At 43.4% G+C, this 20,382-nt stretch overlaps 1 protein-coding gene across 10 annotated transcripts in view; it reads left to right on the forward strand.

Moving 5' to 3' along the window:
* The window catches only part of RAI14 (retinoic acid induced 14), a 93,614-nt gene that overhangs the window by 63,763 nt on the left and 9,469 nt on the right, over positions 1-20,382 (forward strand). For 6 of the 10 annotated variants that reach the window (XR_014539537.1, XR_014539538.1, XR_014539540.1 and 3 more), the window contains exons 4-11: positions 7,581-7,669; positions 8,760-8,824; positions 10,150-10,207; positions 11,261-11,331; positions 13,093-13,199; positions 14,986-15,164; positions 16,300-16,328; positions 19,017-19,103. Coding sequence is in view for 6 of the 10 variants with exons in the window: in XM_083575574.1 (XP_083431700.1) it covers positions 7,581-7,669; positions 8,760-8,824; positions 10,150-10,207; positions 11,261-11,331; positions 13,093-13,199; positions 14,986-15,164; positions 16,300-16,328; positions 19,017-19,103 (685 nt within the window). In the remaining 4 variants the exon portion in view is untranslated. Of the gene's footprint in view, positions 1-7,580; positions 7,670-8,759; positions 8,825-10,149; positions 10,208-11,260; positions 11,332-13,092; positions 13,200-14,985; positions 15,165-16,299; positions 16,329-18,373; positions 18,464-19,016; positions 19,104-20,382 lie in introns of all 10 variants that reach the window. The other 4 variants (XR_014539539.1, XM_083575571.1, XM_083575572.1 and 1 more) reach the window with 1 other exon arrangement.

The raw sequence follows: 20,382 nt of genomic DNA on the forward strand, positions 1-20,382 counted from the left end.
GTTTTTTACTTCATCCCCTTTTTGTTCTTCATCTCCAGAATAGTGGGAAAATAAAAAAGTAGTTAAATCATGCCTCTTTAATAAACCAAGGATTGGGTAGGAAGATATGGTTAGATGTTCCTGACAATCTGTGAAAATATGTTAAAATACTTTACTTCTCCTAACAGAATTTGTAGACAGACACGGCAGTTAACAGACATTAAAATATTCAAAATATTTTTTTTTAATTAGCAATTTTAAAAAGTAGCCATTGGCCACTTGCTATCGGTCAGCCCATCATTTGAAAAATAAGACTTTAGAGCCATCTTGCCCCCCAAATGGCAACTAGATATTTCATTTTGGCCACTGTAAGTTTGGTATAAGGAGCCATTTAGCGCCTTGCTTATTTATCTGAGTTTCTGCAGCAATGACACCAGGACGATTGCATTGCAGGAGCAATGCAGGGCTGTACCACATTCAAGCATTAGCAGAATATGTCATACCACCAGCCCTCCTGCCAAAACTTTGGTTGCTGTTCGATTCGCCATGGAGAGGCGTAAAGAGCCCTTTGCCCAAGTCTTGGCTCCCAAGGGAGAAGGTGGGAAGAGCCAGTGTGGCAGGCCATTTTAAGCCATTGCTCAAGTCAAAACATAGCCCTCAAAATTTACTTGCCAGCCTAGTTTTTAAAGCTATTTTCCTACCCATTCACCAACTCCATCTTCTGGAGGTTTTGGGAAGTACAGGTCCAGATCCAAGTTGGAAACCATTGAGGGTGACTGTTGAACCAATTCCATTGTCATGACAGGGAGAACCAATGTCCCAAATCTACCTGAGGTCAGGGCAAGGGAAGCAACAGAATGGGAAGAAGGAATCTCTCTCTCTTTCTTTCTTTCTTTCTCTCTAACTGGGGGCTGCAAATGAAGAAGCTGGATGCTCCATTCCCATCTAGGGTGAGGCCCAGCTACTGAAACCAAACACTGCAATCTGCTGACCTTGCAGGATTGTCTACCAGAAATCAGCTTGAAGTCCTGTGCTTGCCATAGAGTTAATTTCAGGGCTATAAAAAGGATGGGGACCTTTAAAGGGGATACTGTACTGGCTTCTAGGAATCTTAAATACTTCTCTACCCCTGTGGACAGATTAATGCCTGAAACGTTCCTAAATCCTCCTCCGCTGGCTGTGAGAAATTTTGGGGAGATTATTCTAGCTCAGTTTGGGGACTGCAGGTGCAAAAGAATACTTGCATCCTTTGCCTCACTCGTTCATTCCTCTCAGGGGGTTCTGTAGAGGGAGTGGGACTCAAGGAATTGTTTAAGGGCCAAGCAAAATGTGTGGCTCCCCTCCCCGTCACTATCTTTAATATATCACACACACACACACACACACACACACACACACACACACACACTGCAAAGAGCAAGAGGAACAAAACCTCCCATTGGTTCCAAAGGAACCATTTTACCCATTGCTGTGTGTGTGTGTGTGTGTGTGTGTGTGTGTGTGTGTGTGTGTTTCAGGACTGCAATGGTTGAGGGAAGGGTTAACACACAAACACAAACACATGCTAGACCACACTTGATTTTAATGTCTGTTTTAGGGTGGTTGTTTTTGTTGTTGTTTTTTAAAAAATAAGATAATGAAGTTCTAACTGCTTAATGTCTGCTACATAATCTAAAATCTGCCCCCTATATTTTTTAAACAAAGTATAGAAAAATGAGTTACACCCTTTAACCCTATCTGGAGCCTCTTAAGTGACTGAAGTGGGGGGGCATAATTTCTCTTTTTTATTAATGGTGCCTGTTTCTATTTGATGTGGTGTGTCAGCACATGCACCCAGTTCTTGCGGAGGTAGTTGAGTAAAAAAACAAGTAACTTCCATGATTAGCTTAAGTGGTTTATTTCAGTTCTCTTTGTAGATCAAAGTAACAAAACTACTGCATGTTGGTGCTGATGTTTCATTCCAGCTTCTTGAGAGAGGCTTTGGCTAGGAGCAAGCTACTCAAGGAGTGCTTGAGCTCTCGGCGTTTTTAAACATTTAAAAATTCACTAGGCCTATTTTTCCATCAGCTTCACAGCAGAATTCAGGAGGCTAAATGGAGCTGGGAATGAGAAACCCTTAAAATGGTGTGAAAATTTGTTCAGCTGCATGGACATAAGGTGTTACTTCCCCAATGTTACGTTAAAAAAAAAGTTGCACTTTAGCCAGATGAGTTCTTAGCAAAGAAGAATGGTCTCCATCAGTACTGTACTTAGTTCCACAAACTGACTTGGTTCAAATGTAATGCTAAACTACGGTTTAGCTTTACATGAACAAATGGCAGCACAGCCATGGGAAGGAAACTGGAAGATTCTGATTCGATTTTATACAAATCATGCCTTGTTACTTCTAAATCTGCTACTGTGGTTAGTCTTAACTATGGTAGGTAAAGGTAAAGGGACCCCTGACCATTAGGTCCAGTCATGACCAACTGGGGTTGCAGCACTCATCGCGCTTTATTGGCCGAGGGAGCCGGCGTACAGCTTCCGGGTCATGTGGCCAACATGACTAAGCTGCTTCTGGCAAACCAGAGCAGCTCATGGAAACACCATTTACCTTCCCGCCGGAGCGGTACCTATTTATCTACTTGCACTTTGACGTGCTTTCGAACTGCTAGGTTGGCAGGAGCAGGGACTGAGCAACGGGAGCTCACCCCGTCGTGGGGATTCGAACCGCCGAGCTTCCGATCGGCAAGCCCTAGGCTCTGTGGTTTAACCCACAGCGCCACCCGCGTCCCTTCTCTTAACTATGGTGCAGAGAAGCAAAAAAGGATCAGAAACAAAGATTTGAGTTTGAAGCCCAATTTCTAGCTTTCCTAGGCAACATAGAGAACACTAAACAAAATGGACCATTGATCTGACTCACTTTAAGGCCACTTTCTCTCTATTTTTTTGGGGGGGGGATAAATTTTATTAGTATCTTTTTTTGTTCAGACTGAAATATTAATCTAGATAAAATAAAAACATAGATCCATCAAAAAAAGAAAGGAAAAAGAAGGGAGGAAGAAAGAGAAATAGAGAGAGAGAGAAGAAAGATTAAAGAGAGAGAAAGGAAAAAAAGTTAAGAAACTAAAGAACTTTAGATTCTTTGTCAGTCAGCATTATTCAACTCATCCACTCCAGTAAAACACCCAGGGCGGCCACTTTCTATAGATAACCAACGTTATCGTAAACCTTCAAACCCAAATACCATTTCTTTTTCTTTTCAACACGAAAAGTCTGAGAGGTTTCCAATCTAGTAAATGTTGACAGTGACTTGATTAAACATGTCAGTTTTGCCATCTCAGCTAAGTCTAGTCATTTTAATAACCATTCCTCCATTGTTTGTTAGCAACGAGTCTTCCCATCATGGTGTACTGGAAGGCTACTTCCTACACTATGTGCTCCTCAGAGCATTCTCCCTTCCTCTGGTTCCCATCAACTGGTATTCAACAGTGTACTGCCTGACAGTGGAAGATGGAACACAGCCACTAGGATTAGTAGCCATCAGCAGCCCTTATCCTCCACGAAATTGTAGCCATTGGTATTACTGCTTTTATTAGCAAGGGGTATATGCTTATCTCTATGCTTATCTCTGCCCCCTTCCCAAGATTCCTTACTTGCATCTTGTCTGCCAGTCACCCTACACAGTCAGGGGAAAAAGAATGCTGTCCAGGGTTGTAAAGACTGCGGAGAGAATAATTGGGTGCACTCTTCCCACCTTGGTTCAAATCTATGCTTCCAGGTGTCATAAGAAAGCTGCAGAAATAGCGCAGAATAGTGCGCACCCTGGAAATGATTTCTTTCAGCTTTTGCCTTCTGGAAGAAGGTACAGGGTTATAAAGACTAGGACTAGCCACCTGAGAAACAGTTTCTACCCAATGCGATTTTCGTTTTAAATGCATTGTAAGGAGTCTGTATGGGAGTATATTGTATTTAAAAATGGGGTATCAGAGTTTTTAGGGGGCTAACCAGGTTGGGATAGCAGGCTTGTTGGGTTTTGAATGTCTTATGTAGATTTTCCAATTTCGTTGTTCTGTATGGGACAATGACAATAAAGATTATCGTAGATTATCGTATTGTAAAAGTATAAAAAGTTTTCTTCCTGTCTCCTTATGTGCCCATTTCCATAAGGATCACCTGTGCTGCAAAAGTCTTGTGTTGCGGCCAGATACATAACACCCCCTCAAGCTTCTGAGTGCTTCTACATCCACGCATGCTCATCACTTGAAGGCCCTCACGCTAACATGCGAACGGTGTCCCGTGAAAAGCTATTGAGTCCAAACTGAAGTTCTTTCCCTGGTGGGGAAGCACATAGCACATGTGCGAGCCAAGGTTTGTTGCTGTGGTCAGTGAACGGTGAGCATCCATGTGCAAACTGGTCCTAAGAGATGGCTTCAAATTTAATCACATCTGCTGAAAGTGGCTGAGGCAAGGCTCCTTCACTTTGCAGCTGGAATGTGTTTGGCTTTGTTGAGGTGGGAGCTGGAGGAACGAAAGAAGTCCTTGAGTTTGGAACAAGGAAGGAAGTGGAAGGATTGTGTTCTTTTCGTCAACTCGAAATCCCATGGGCATAGAAATCACAGCCTCTCCTCCACAGCAGCTGAGGAAGGGAGTATCTCTTGATAGATGCCTAGTTGTGGTTAAAAGCAATGATAGGCAGCCTAAAGAAATCCATGTTTGGAGCCTCTGGTTTCTTTACATTTGTCGCCGCTACCAGAGAGGCCCTAATATAATTTCATCCTTATTTCAACAATTTTGTTTGTTTGGGCAAAGGCATTTAGTCCACCGGGAAGCCATAAATCACCAAGGGGTTGTTGGCAAGGGAGCCATGCTGTTTTGAAAGAGACTGGACATACACCCCAGGAAAAAGGGGGTGCAAATAGCTTGCATTGGAGAGGGATGTTTTCACTCAAAACAAGCCTCTAGACAATGTGCAAAGAGTTCAGAATGTACTGCAGACAACGCCACTGCAAATAAATATATCTAAATATGTTCCCAGAATAGAACAGGCACTTTTCTTGTGCTTTGAGTTGCATATACTGTGTTCTTGAATGATCCCATATTGTCAAAGGCACAAATCCTTTGTTGTTCCCGCATTCCAAAAGGGGGGGGTCTGCTTTTTATGTATTCAGTTTTAATTGCTTTTATTTATTGAAATAGGTAGGTAGTGTTGCAGGATAACTGTGCTGTCCAGTCTTGCCTTCTGGATGGAGAGCATGTGTTCTCCCAAAAAGTCATTTTATTTGACACCACCTAGAAGAGACTGGGTGCTTATATGCAGCTCTCAGTGAAGACTTTTTCTGTTTGTCTCTAAGACGAAAATCAAACCATTACAAGTAAAGTGTATTGTGGCACAGATTTCTTATGCAAGCAAAGGCCACAAAGTTTAATGGCCACAAAGTTTAATGTCATCAATGTCACCAACACTTTAGCCAACTCGTTCCTCCAAGTGTTTTAATTATTGCAAATACTGTTAAAATGTATACACACCCAAAGTGTGGTTCGTACGTTTCTACCCAAGTATCTCTTTATTTTTGTAAACTTATTTGAGTGTTATGGATTTAGTTTTATTTGAATGTTTACATCATGCTATCTCCTAACTAAGTTATGAGCCAAACTGTTGGCTAGAACATTGCCTCTTCCCAATCCAACCATGTATACATAGTTTAGAGAACATTTCCTGGGAACAAACTGTTTATAAAGTTCAATTCATTGGTGCCTTGGTAAGCAAGTTTTAGTTCTTAGTTATTTGTAAATAGATTTGTCGTCCAAAAATGTGTTCTCTCAGTGGGCTCTAACGGACCTTCTTGAACGATTTGCCTTTTTAAAGACTTAGTTTATTTTAAAATACTTGATTTGGTCATTATCTGCTGCAGTGGCAAAGCCAGCTAAAATTGGGGTGGGGGGATGTAAATGGTACTGTTAATAAACTTAGGTGTTTAGCTCCTCCCCTTTGACCTTACCGCCTTGGGTGACCATCCTAAATATCTTCACAGAAGCTTATGAAAAGCTTGGCCTATCGCTCAACATCCAAAAAACCAAAGTGCTGCACCAGCAAGCACAAAACCCCTCTGCAGCACCACAAATCCAACTCAGTGATGTAACGTTGGAAAGAGTTGATCACTTCTCCTACCTGAGCAGTTATCTTTCCACAAGGGCCAACACTGATGCTGAAATCAAGTATTGCCTGAGCTCTCCGAGTGCAGCTTTCTCCCGATTGAAGTGCAGAGTGTTTGAAGACTGGGACATTGGCGGAGAAACCAAAATGCTTGTTTACAAAGCTATTGTACTACTATTTGCTTGTGAAACATGAATCACCTCTAAACGTCATCTCCAACTCCGTGAAAAATTCCAACAGTGGTGTCTCCAAAAAATTTTACACATCACTTGGGAAGACAGGCAAACTAATGGCAGTATACTGGAAGAAGCAAAGATCACCAGTGTCGAAGCAATGATTCTTCAACATCAACTTCGTTGGACTGGTCATGTTGTTCAGATGCCTTCCATGTATTGTCTTCCAAAGCAACTACTCTATTCCGAACTTAAAAATGGAAAGCATAATGCTGTGGTCAACAAAAGAGGTTTAAAGGCTCTCTCAAGGCAAATCTTAAAAAATGTAGTATAAACACAGACAATTGGGTAACACTGGCCTACGAGTGCTCCAATTCGAGAACAGCCTTTACCAAAGGTGTTATGGACTTTGAAGATGCTCGAACTCAGGACGAAAGGGACAAATGTCCTAAGAGGAAGGCATGTTTGGCAAACCCTCACCATGATCAGCTCCTGTCCTGAAACCTATGTCTCCACTGTGGAAGGACGTGAGGATCCAGAATTGACCTCCACAGTCACTTACGGACTCACTGTTAATACCATGTTCATGGAAGACAATTTTACTCAGCTACGAGTGATGGAAGAAGAAGAAGAAGAAGAAGAAGAAGAAGAAGAAGAAGAAGAAGGAGAAGAAGAAACCACCACCACAAACAACTTCTTAGATGGAGAACAGTTCAGTCCACCAAGACACTGAATTTAAGGTGGCAATCCTTAGGACCTAGGATATCAGCGTTCAAATCGCCACTTGGTCATGAAACTCACTGGGTGACTTTGGGCAAGTCTCTGTCTCTTAGCCTAACCTATCTCACAGGTTTGTTGTAAGGATTAAATGAGGAGGGAGAGAGCCGTGTACACCACCTTGAACTACTTGGGGGGAAAATGTAATATAAATGCAGTAAATGTGTGTTGAATGTTCTTTCAATGTAGCTCTCTGAGGAAGCCAAGGTCAAATCCTGTCTCTTTTCTGAAGCTCACTGAGTGATCTTGGGTCTGTCATACTATCCCTCAGCCCAGCCTACCTTACAGAGCAGGGGTGAGCATGCTGCCTTGAGTTCTTAGCAGGAAAGGTGGGGTAGAAATGTAGAAAATTCCAAAGACATTAATTTCTTCTGAAGGCACACATTAACTGCAATCTACAGGAAATTTAACCTACCAGTTCCTTTTTGCTTACAGTGGAGTAATGCCAACTGAGCTGGAGATAATGGAATTGAACCAGATGACTTGCAATCTATCTCTTTCTCTCTCTCTTTCAGCTTCCACCTGGCTGCCTCCAAAGGGCAGGCAGAATGCCTCAGGATTATGATGACTCACGGTGTGGATGTAACAGCACAAGATGCGACAGGTACTCAAACTCAGGGGGGGGTCCCCACCCCTTTGCTCCCCTTTGTATTTGTTGCTGTTTTTGAGCTTTCATGACACATGTAAATAGGCTTTTTTGCATGCTGTGCTTACAAATGAGCATGTGCAGGTGTCTTATGCTGAATCGTCTTGCCCAGGGCTGTCTGCAGTACCCCCAAATCTTGTGATCTCTCCAACCTCTTCAGTTTATTTTGAAATGTTGGACGCTGCATCTGAGATGATAGTTCCTGCAAAGTGAGCCACCTGCTTCTGTACTGTGTCCCCCCTTCTCTGTTTTTTTTGTGCTGGATTCACAGTTGCGCAGCGCACACCTTGTGGAATCAGGCACTTTTAGTTTGTTCAATACTCCACATGTATTGAAAACCTAGTGTATCATTTCATCCGCATCTGTAGACTAAGCCAAGCTGGCTTTTTGATCCAGGCAGCTATGGAACCCCTGAAGAGCAACTTAATGTCAATATGTATAGAGTTTACAGGAAAGGACTTAAGCCAATGGTGGGGAAATGGGCCATATGTGATGTCAGGTGGTGTGGTGGGCAAAGACATAGCTGCACCTAAAGGGGATTTACAGGTACAGGCGCTCCTTCAGGAATACAGGGCCAAAGGCCATTCAGGGCTTTAAAGGTCAGCACCAAGACTTTGAATTGTGCTTGGAAACGTTTGCAGGAACAAGACCCGCAGTGTCAGGTGACTGACAAGGACTTGACTGTCAGTTGGCTGCATGTTGTGGGGTGGGGTGGAGAGGTAAGAATCCACTCCACTGGCTGGATCCAGTTCTCCATCCTTGACTTAAGCCAAATACAAAATTACTTTGGCAAGTATATTTGCCGCAACTTTACCTGGATTTGCACTTAACTTGGGGTGGGGGGAGTACCAGTATATACCCATTGTGGACCACTCTGTATTGCATCAATACATTTAACAGGGAACAAAGCAGGTTCTTCAAGTCTGGAGAGGGACATCCTCTCGCAGTGAACCTGTTTCATGGTGTTCCAAGCCCAGAAGATCACTTCATGTATAATAGCGTGCTTCACAATTCTTGGAGTATTTGAAATCATTTCCCATTTGTGCAGGGCACAGTGCATTGCACCTTGCAGCCAAGAACAGCCACCCTGATTGTGTCAAGAGGCTCCTTCAGGTGAAGTATATTTTCTGTTTCTCTTCACTGCCACTTCTGACATTCTGATAAACACTAGCATGCTTCCAAGTTCTCTTTTAAGGCAGCCACCTTAATAGCACATAAGAGTACAGAACAGTTGATATTTAAGGACTTCTTTGTGCCCAGGAGTATGAGTAGATTCTTAACCTGTGTTGCCCAAATAAACAGGCGCATACTGAGAACTTTTGCCCATCTAGTTCAGAATTGTCTATATGGACTGGCAACAGCTACCTAGGGTTTCGGGAAAAGGAAATTCCCAGTCTACCTAAAAGATGCTTGGGATTGAACCTGGAATCTTCTGCATGCAAGGTAGATGTTCTTGCCACCAAGCTATGTTCTTTCCAGCAACTTTCCCCTGCACTTCAACATAATGAAAGCTAGTGATGTGGTGTTGTGACACCAGTTCTGGAGTATGGTTCTTGCTGTTATGATAGGGTCATTAGTGGTCAAATATGATATACACTTAATCTGTAACATCCGAGAGAATTGCTTTGGCAAATGTAAGAGCTGCAGTTGCCCAAATAAAACCCATGTTTGTTGCGGGAGGCGCTGAAATCTGCCAACTAAAAATACTTCTTGTCCAGTTTGTTCATGGCTGGATTTGGTAGTGCCTGTTAAATGAATAATTGAGTGGTGTATCTGTGTGTGTACTCAAAATTCCTCTAGTAATCTACCTGTAGGAATAGTTCCAATGATTTTTTTCCTTACCTGTTTTAGGGATCCATATGGATTAATTTAACAAACCATTATGTTTAAGGAAGGCCATTTGATTTCAATGCAAAATCAGGTGGAATACCTTTCATATAATTGTTCATATCCTTTTTTTCCCCTTTGCATGTACTTTTATTTTAACCAGTCAAGGACAAACTGCCCCAAACTGCTATCATGAGGCCTTGATCACAGACCAAGGGGTGTCTCCAAGACAGTTGTTGTGATCGTGCAAAGACTTTCCTCCTCCTCCTCCTCCTCCTCCTCCTCCTCCTCCTCCTCCTCCTCCTCCACCAAAACCCACAAATCAGTTCTGGGTATTCCCCAACTCTCACAATCATATGCGGGAGGAGGAGGAGGCAGGGAAGAAGAAATGTTTGTGTGAGCAGGACATCGTTGTTGGATACAACCCCAAATGAAACCTGGGTCCATGAACCTTCATTTTACTTTTTCTCCAGTCTTTAAAGAAGGCTCTAGGTAGCTCTCTAAATTTTCTTCATATTCCACAAAAGTATTTCCCCCCCCAAATAGCAATGAACTTCAAAATGCTTTTTGCTCCATGCCTTGCTAAAAGACTCATTTTTGCCATCCTACAGTCTAAATGTCCACCAGAGAGCACTGATAGCTCTGGGAAGACAGCTTTACACTATGCAGGTAATATTTCTACTTCCCTCTCTCTTTCATATTCCCATACCCCACCTTGACCTTGTTAGGTCCGCCCTACGCAATCCATGCCTTCACAATGGGAGTTCCACAACTAGGGTCCCTGTGCAATGAGCTCCAGGCCTCTCTGTGATGAGCTATGGTCATCAGTGTGATTGTAAGCAGCCTCCCCTGCCCCACTCATGCAATGGGACTTCTCCCCACCCTGTACTCGCCCTACTTGTTCCCCTTCCCCCAAGCAGATTTAGGAAGTGCAGTGGGGGGAGAGGAGGAAACACCCCATTGCACAAGCAGACCTCATTCTACACATGCAGCAACTTTGCTAAATCTTGCCCAGTATCTAAGCCCCAAACCCTTCAGGTCTTTTTAGGTTAATCTTAATACTTTGAATTGAGCCCAGTTAATACATAGGTAGCCAGTACAGATGCAGAGCTGGTCTTGTATGACATCAGCTAGAAATACTCTTGCAGCTGCATTCTCACTAGTCAGACCTTCTTCAAGGGCAGTCTTACTTAAAGTGCATAAGAATTAAGAGTAGATGGTTGGCTCTTTCTTTCTTTCTTTCTTTCTTTCTTTCTTTCTTTCTTTCTTTCTTTCTCCCTCTCATACACTGCTTTTCAGGAAATTCTAGTTGGTCATTGTTGGAGACAGGATGAAGAACTATATCAGCCTTCTCCAAGCTAGTGCCCTGCAGATGTTGCAGGACTACAACCCCCATCTTCCCTGACCATTGGCCGAGCTGCTGGATGTTGTAGTCTAAAGCAGTTGCAGTCAAACTTAAGCTGGAGGGCCGCTGGTTATATAGGGGTGGCAGAAATGTGGTTTCGCGTGATTTCAGCAAGGCTGGAAAAATCTCTCCAGTGGTATGGACCCTGCAGGAGTTTTGAACAAATAATCTCACAGTTACTTGAAGAGCTAAAACAACTTATTACAGCATAGTCCATGATAGCTTATGCCACAATAGAGTATTTAAGGTGCTATGGGACTCCTTATTGTGTTGGCTCTTGCTCTAATTTTGCAACTCTCATTTTCTTCTTCTTTTAGCTGCTTGTGGCTGCCTTCAAGTAGCTCAGCTCCTGTGTGAACACAAGTGTCCAATTAATGTCAAAGATGTGGTATGTAATCATTATCTCATGGATAACTTAGTGGGTTAAAAAAACAAAAACCTTAAAAGCTATGCAGTGTACTTCAGTTTCTGAAACCTCGTTTTTAAATCTTCTAAGCAGGGCAGATTCCCTCTTGTCTGCAGCAAATGAGTTTCCTCTTCGTTCACTGTATTTCTTCCAGTTAGCACGCGTGATGTCTGAGTGGGAGGCCCGATCAGCAATTTACATGAGCCAGAGCATTTTGCTCGGTTGCAACCCCCTCCACATGTCCCCACATATATCATTTTCTATTCAGACATGACAGGGCTAACCAGAAACGTGCAGTGAATAAGTAGCAAATTTATCTCCCATATAAGGTATGAACGAGCCTTTCATATTGCTCTCTGATTCTGCACCAGCACTCAAAGTATGGCAGGTGTGCATGCCTAATGTTTATTACACTGTAGGAAAGGCTTGGAATCATTGAATCGTAGAGTTAGAAGGGACCCCAAAGGTAATCTAGTTCAACCCCTGCGATACAGGAATCTCAGCTAAAGCAACCATGACAGATGGCCAGCCAACCTCTGCTTAAAAACCTCCAAGGAAGGAGAGTCCACAGCTTCCCGAAGAAGACCATTCCACTGTCAAACAACTCTTACTGCCAGAAAGTTCTTCCCGATGTTTCGTTGGATCTCCTTCCTTGTAGCTTGAAGCCATTGGTTTGAGCCCTACCCTCCGGAGCAGGAGAAAACAAGCTTGCATGTGACAGTCTTCCATGTGACAGTCTTCCTGTGAGGAAAGCGAGTAACCTCAGGCACTTGTTCTTATATTGACCAGCTTGAGTGGAAACAGTTCAGTGGGAAGGGAGCCACATGTAGCTGGCTTCTCCCATTTCCTCCACGCACATCCCATTATGCACAAAAATTAACACTTACCAAAGTCTCATCTTAGCTTTTCTTTGGTATTTTGGGTCCTGGCCATCCCTTACTCAGCAACATTAGAGTTTTGGTTTGTTAAGTGCTTAGAATCATATACAGTGGTACCTCGGTTTAAGAACAGTTTGGTTTAAGAACGATTCGGTTTACAAACTCCACAAAACTGGAAATAGTGTCCCGGTTTGAGAACTTTACCTCGGTCTATTATAATATTTATTGAATTTCATTTTAAAAACCAAACAATTAACATTTTCACTTGTCATCACATATATTTTGACTCTCTCGAGTCTTTGACACTCCCCCTTCCCCCAATTGACTTCCTTACATCCTTACATAATTTCTTTAGCATTTCAATTTCCCCCTATTTACCTACTTTTATTTTTAAATATTCTTTTATAATTGTAAACAGGTTTCTACCTCTACTTAGACCGAGAACTTTACCTCGGTCTAAGAACTGAATTTGAACGGTGGAAGGGCACCGGCGGCAGGGAAAGGGCGCCTTGGTTTAAGAACGGTTTTGGTTTAAGAACGGACTTCCGGAATGGATTAAGTTCGTAAACCGAGGTACCACTGTACTCTGATCCTGAGAGCAGCAAAGGGCTTATAGGCGCTGTGTTAAGCCTATGAGTAAAGGGAGCTCAGAACTCAGGAAAGGTAATGCAGTGGGGTTTTACATGCATTGCTGCATGGCTAGCTGTTGTCTATTGTCCCTTAGACAGCAAGATTTTGAGCACCTGTTAAAGGAGGTTGCACACCTGTTTTCACATAAGAGTTACATTCTCTGAAGTTAATCTTTTTTAAAACAACTGAATAACTGATAGCGTTTAATCTCTTTTTAATTTTTTAAAAAAACTAGGATGGGAATATACCTTTGTTACTGGCTGTACAAAATGGCCACACTGAAGTAACCAAATACCTTCTGGAGCATGGCGCAGACATCAATTCCAGAGACAAAAATGGAAGGTACAAATAAACTTATTTAGTAGTCACAAACTTTTTCAACGTTAATCGGGTCTAAGGATCTCCTTCTAATCCGAGATCAGATTTTAGATTCTTCACCACTAAATATCTTACGTTGTGGTTTAGGTCCAATTAAGCTGTCACTGAACTTCTTGCTTATATTTATTAGCTTGAAAGCTAACAAAAAGCCATGCAAGAGATGACATGTTTTTCTGGTTCTTCTAAAGTCACCCAATTTCTCCGTGACTTTCAGAGAAGCTGTTTTGCAGCGTTTGACATCTCGAGGCACAGCCTAATAAAGTTGTCAAAGCTGTATCCTTTTTGATGTTTTCCCCTGCTTGCAAGCACTCATTATGCCTCTTCTCCATCCAGAGGCAGGTTACAATGAGATACAAAATTCTAGACTGGGTTGACACAGGCTGCTGCTAAAAAAAAAAAAGCTCTTCTGGCAAAATTTGGGTCAAGCAGAATTCTGTGTGGTTATATGGTCAACAGAGGATCTTGTCCGCCAGATACATCTGTCCTACAAATTCATTTTGAGTAAGGCGATCAGTAGTGGCTGGCTATGTCATATCTCTACTGTTGGAGAAAGTATGCTTCTGAATACCAGTTGCTGGGAGCCAAAACTGGGCAGAGTGCCATTGCACTCAGGTCCTGTTTACAGGCTTCCCTTAGGCATCCGTTTGCTGGATGCTGGGCTAGATGGGACTTGACCTCATCCAGCCCTTTGCAGCATGCATAAATGGCTCAACCTCTTAGGGAAAGCTTTATTGGTTCACTCTCAGGTGCCTCCCCTGTCTTGCAGTGATCTCTTACAGTAGATCAAGTTATAGATATGCTGTAAATTCAAGTCAGGACAAATTTTGTTGATGACACAATGACCATTACTTTCTGCAGGAGTAGCAAAGTGTCATCTTATCAGAGGAATGCCTGTCAGCTTTTTCCACTTCCTGGACTCAGCTGACTGCCCAATCTTCTTCTGCTGCTTGAACCTGTAGGCACTCGTCTCCTGTAGGATAACAAATGAGCCACAAACTCACAACCTTCAGGGGGTGTTGTTGTTGTTGTTGTTGTTGTTGTTGTTGTTGTTGTTGTTGTTATTTTGAGGGGGAAATAATTTTTCCTCCCTCAAAATTTATTAGTTTTCTCTTATAACACATAGACAAAAACACAAAAGAAAAACATTACATTTGACACAACATAAAAACTTAACAATAAAGGACCCCTGACCATTAGGTCCAGTCGTGGCCGACTCTGGGGTTGCGGCGCTCATCTCGCTTTATTGGCCGAGGGAGCCAGCATACAGCTTCCGGGTCATGTGGCCAGCATGACTAAGCTGCTTCTGGCAAACCAGAGCAGCGCACGGAAACGCCGTTTACCTTCCTGCCAGAGCAGTACCTATTTATCTACTTGCACTTTGATGTGCTTTCGAACTGCTAGGTTGGCAGAAGCAGGGACCGAGCAACGGGAGCTCACTCCATCGCGGGGATTCGAACCGCCGACCTTCTGATCGGCAAGTCCTAGGCTCTGTGTCACAGCGCCACCCGTGTCCCTTAACAACAATAAAAACACACAAAATAAAAGAATTCCCCCCCCTTCTTATTCCCTGGTGTATTTACATTGCTAAAAGACTTCCTCGAGACCCTCCAATCTGGATTTCATCCTATTACATATTTAGCAGTTCCCAATTTCATATTTATAACATCAGTATCTTCAGGGGGTGTTATTGCTTTGCTAATCTCATGCCTGTGGCTCTTCCTTATATTCTCTGTTTGCCAACTTGCTCTAGGACGGCTCTGATGCTGGTGTGCGAAGCAGGAAACCTCAGCATTGCAGAAGTCCTCGTCCGAAAAGGTGCAGACATAAACCTGGTGGATGCCCTTGGACACAATGCCCTGCATTATGCTGCAGTCTCTGAAAATGCAGGGATTCAGAATCTCCTTCAGTTGAAAATTGTTCAAGATGCTGGTATGTCTACACTTCTTAAATTACGTGGTAGGATTCCCTATGATAAGGATGGGGAACCTGTGCCCCCCCCCCGGATGATATTGGACTATGTGATCCCTGATTATAGGCCATGCTGGCTGGGGATGATGGGAGATGGAGTCCATCAACATGTTTGGGGGCAGGAACATATTCCCCACCTCTGCTGTAGGGGTTACCTGGGGAGGCATTAGGTTCTTACTCAAACTTTCTGGGCTGTCTATGCCAGAAGACAGGATGCTGACTCAAAGAATTGTAGAGTTGGAAGGGACCACAAGAGTCATTTAGTCCAACCCCCTGCAGTGCAGGAATCTTTTGCCCACCATGGGGCTCAAACCCACGACTCTGAGATTAAGAGTCTCATGCTTTACCAGCTGAGCTACTCTGCCCATTCTCTTAGTCTCTGTTTTACCACCCTTGGTAGAGCTGCTTCGAGCACTGAGCTTGGCACACAGCCTGGTCTTTGGACTGTCAGAGGAATGTGCTATCTTGGGTCTGTCCAAAGTGGGTTGCTTGGTTGAAAGTGCCCTCATGTCTCTCTGTGCACGAAAAAGATTATTACATTGTGAAAGAAGGCTAGGCTTCAAAGGTGCATTGGCTTTGGCTGATTAAAGGTAAAGGGACCCCTGACCGTTAGGTCCAGTCATGGACAACTCTGGGGCTGCGGCGCTCATCTTGCTTTATTGGCCAAGGGAGCCGGCGTACAGCTTCAGGGTCATGTGGCCAACATGACTAAGGCACTTCTGGTGAACCAGAGCAGCGCACAGAAATGCCGTTTACCTTCCCGCCAGAGCGGTACCTATTTATCTACTTGCACTTTGACGTGCTTTCGAACTGCTCGGTTGGCAGGAGCAGGGACCGAGCAACGGGAGCTCAACCTGTCGCGGGAAAGAAGGCTAGGCTTCAAAGAAGCATTGGCTTCAGCTGATTAGTCCTTAGTAAATGCTCGGTTCCCAGCCTATGATCTCAAGTATTCTTATTTGCATCTGAATCCATGTGAAGAAAGGGGCCTGTTTCCTAAATAGCTGAGAGTTTAGGATCCGAATGGAAATTTCTTAAGCAGAAAGAAGATATATCAGGTTTTCGATTAAAAGGCAATGTTTTGTTTTTTCATCTACAGATGTCAAGTCACCAACAAAGCCAAAGCAGGTAAAAAGGAAAAAAGAATCAGAAATGCTTTATTACCATAATAACAATTAGCCTCAAGCTCTGAAAAAAGAAGTAAAGGCTTAGAAAGTAATAATGGAAGTGATTTGGTTTGTTAAGTGATTCCAGAAGCATATGCAGTTTTAGTAAACTCATAGATAGTTCCATTTCATTGATATCTGTATGGTATTGGTGAGATGGCTGTCTCCTCTCATCTCCAACCCAAATATCCTTTGTAAGGACAGGGCAAAACTTGCTCTGTTACGACATGTTGTGACGGGAATCTCCAATGCTTTTCTGTGCACCATTTTCCTGAATATCCCCCTCCAATCCAAAGTTGCTTTGCCCAGAAGGGTAAATAAGCAGACATGCATAAGGTACCTGTATGTTTTCCACCATGGAGCAATTTTGTTTGGGGCGGGGGGGAAATGGCACAGTGAAGCATTACAGCCTCTTCCCCCCAACACCATGGGCCGTTTGCTCACCAACCACTCTATGGCTGCTATTAACACACAGTCTTGCGTCAGAGCAGCAGGTCCAATGGTAGACTAGGGTCTAATGGTAAACGTGGGAAACTGACTCGCTTTCAAAAGAAACAGGCTCACACTGGTTTCATTTGGACATAATGTTAAACTGTGGTTTTGCATTACATGAACAATCCTTGAGCTTACGAGCAATTCCTCTCCCTTCTTCTGACACAGCCATGGGGAGCAGTTCAAAAGCCTTCGATTCCAATTTTTAAAAATTAACCTCAATTACTGGTTACATCTGAAATAGGACAATCTGTTGTTAACTTTAATTATGGTGTAGGGAAACAAGTCAACTTCAGCCCATCATTTGCACAGGGCTAGCTGATTTCCCCAAAACAGGGATAAGGAACCCATAGCTCTCCAGATGGCTTACAACTCCCACCATCCCTGATCTATGGCCATGCTGGCTGTGGCTGGTGGGAGTTCGAGTCCAGCAACTCTAGCCTTACCCTAACTCTTCTGTAAGCCATAGTTAAGATTAACCGTAGCTTCTGGTTTGGCTCTAATGAGTCACTGTGGCTAACTGAAATTGGAAGTAAAAGTTTCTGATTTCATGACTGTGCCAGAGGGAATCCCACGAACCCCAAGCCAGCACATGTAATGCCAAACCATATTTTACTGTTTTATCCAAACAAGCTCAGTGCGGCCTCCTGATGCCCTGAAATAGCTGACCGAGTCTTACTGGTTTTAAGGAATTGCTTGGCAAGAGTAAGCTTGAAGAAAATGGCGGAGTTGCTTCAGTGGTCATGTACAGCTTCCATAATAAGGGAGGGGAAAGGGGGTGTTCATCTGAGCAGCCAGTTGGACCCAAGTGTAAATTCCCCTTTTATGGATTTCAGCAGTTACAGATGATCTGGGTGATGATCTGGGTGACATGCAGGCAAATCAAGAAGCAGAGAAGGAAAGTGGGTGGTGTAGATGATTTTGACATTCACAGGGTGTTTACTTGTTGCAAAAAAAAATTACTTTGGGGGCAGTTCTAAAAGGCCCCTAAACCAGGGACAGTGACTCCCATCATCCCTGACCTTTGGGCCATGCCTACTGGGGCTGATGGGAGTTGTAGTCCCACATTTGGAGGGTGACAGATTCCTTGCCTCTGCTCTGAGAAATTTATGAACACGAGTGACCCTGGAATAGAAGTAAACAAAAAGGAAAAGGAAAACTCTCTCTACCTGGGGGAAAAGAAAGGCGTTTAGGAGAAATGTTTACAAACTGCTTGAGGCTGTGAAAAGCAGTGCATTTTGAGATCACTGCTCCATGGGAAAGGGTTCGCTTTATTCACTCCATCTAATGTAATGAAGCATGTTGCAAAATGGGGCATGGTGAGCTCAGGGTCGAGCATGTGCAATATCCCTGCATATAGAGGAAGTACTTTTGAATGAGTTGAGGCATGAATGTGCTTTAAAAAAATAAAAATCTCTTGTACCTTCAAAGGAGGAAAAAAAAGAACTTTTTTTTAACGCAGACCTTACTAACCAAACTAACAGACCTCCCTTTTCTGGCCTGTGACACTTCCAGCATGACCAAGTCTGTAGATTAAGTTCTGAAAGAAGTGGAACTCCAAAAAAACGCAAAGCCCCACCACCACCTCCTGTCAGTCCTATCCAGGTAAAAGAGCTTAAGTCCAACTTGAACACATTTGCAATGTCTAGACGGGGCTGGGCGGGTGAGGAATGTCCTGTCGGGAATAGAGCTGGTTAAATTTGCTTTGTGCAAATCCTTTTTTTAAAATGCGCGTCTCATGTATCATGGGCGAATTCTCATAAGGATAGAAATAGGACGGTCTGTTGTATGAAAACCCATCTTGGTTACGCTTTGCAGGAGGGCCGTTGGGAATATGACCAGATCCTAAGTTTAGAGCGGTGGGGCTTATAAAGGTGCTACACGCATTAAACTCTGTGACAGTCTTGCTTTTTAACAATCGGCTTTAAGATTCCCCCTGGACGGATGCAAACCAGCTTTGCACATGAGGAGCTCGTAGCGTCTTAACAAGAAGTTTAATATTAAACTGAGCCGTTGCTTGGGCGATTGTCTGACTGCATGGCTGCCGCTGGCTAAAGACAACTTCTGTGTTGTCTTGCTTGTATTGAACTAACAGAGAGCCATGACTTCTGCTAGCAAGAGGCAGTTTGTGTCTCTGAAATGCATTCATCTTTTGCAGCTTAGCGACCTGTCCTCTCCACATTCAACAACTTCAACCCCAGTGTCTGGGAAAGGCCAGTCTTCATTTGCTGAGCACGGATCCAAGGTATACTCCATTTTTCAACTCTTGCTTCTGGCTAAATGTAAACCCTTTGTGTTTGTAGTGAGTTGCTTAAGGGGACAAAAAGATTTCATCACCCCAAGGAAGGAGGGCAAAGCTTCACAACTGTGACCTAAAGCTCTCCAAAGGGAAGTGTAGCTGGAAATAGGTAAAACCCAGGGGGTTGCGATGTGAAATGTATTGTTGGGAGTTGTGTCTTGCTTTTTTGATGTCTTTGACATCTTTCCGCAGGGCCTGTAAGATGGAGTTGTTTCGCCAGTCCTTTGGTCAGGGCTCAGCCTGACACCCCTTCTCTTTTTGTATAAGAACTAGTATGAAAGAGGCCTCCAGCATTCTCACAGGCCCATATAAGAACAGCATAAACAGTTGGGCCTGATGAACATTTACTGTTCCCAACCCTAATCCTGCGGAAAGCCATCTAATTAGATTTTAATTCGATCCTGACTTGTTTTTAGGAGGTAATTTTATTATTGTTTGATTTTACACCAATGTTATATATTTGATGTTAGCCGCCCTGAGCCCAGTCTCGGCCGGGGAGGGTGGGACACAAATAAAAGTTGTTTTTTAAAATTATTTTTATTATTATTATTTATCATTATTATAATATAGCAGCTTTGGGGAGGCAGTCAAGATTAGGGCTGCAGCACATCAGCAGGGGGAGGTGTCCCTCTTTCCCCCCATGGTATGGTCCTGACAAAAATAAAAGAATAATCCTCTCCCCTAAAAGTACTGTTGTTTAAGAAAAGACAATTGTGTTGCTCCCAAGGGACCCGTTTGGCATCCTGTGTTGTTAGGCCGCCAGTGGTTTTCTTGAAACCAAAGAACATACCGGTTGTTTAAGCAATAGACATGCCTTTTGTCGGCTGGGGATGAAGAGTACCTTTTACTTCCATTTCTGGATTGGGATTAACCTGGCCGCTGTAGTCCAAACATTGGTAACCTCCAGACTGCACTACTGCAATGCGTTCTATGTGGGGCTGCCCTTGGGCCTGGTCTGGAAACTCCAGCTGGTGCAGAATGTCACCACTAGACTGTTGATGGAGGCAGACAGCCAATAGCATGGGATACCTCTGCTGAAACATATGCACTCGCTGCCCATGTCCTACCAAGCTAGTTTCAATGCCCTGAGCATCTTGGGTTCAGGATACCTATTGAAACTAAGACACATGGCTAACTTAGGGCCAACGGTGGGTTTACAGTTGAATTCAGTTGAATACAGCCCATTAAGTTCACATTTGATAGGCAATTGTATTTGCTTGCTTTT

The sequence above is a fragment of the Podarcis filfolensis genome (genome assembly GCF_964270895.1).
Source record: "Podarcis filfolensis genome assembly, chromosome: 11".
Classification (NCBI taxonomy): Eukaryota; Metazoa; Chordata; class Lepidosauria; order Squamata; family Lacertidae; genus Podarcis; species Podarcis filfolensis.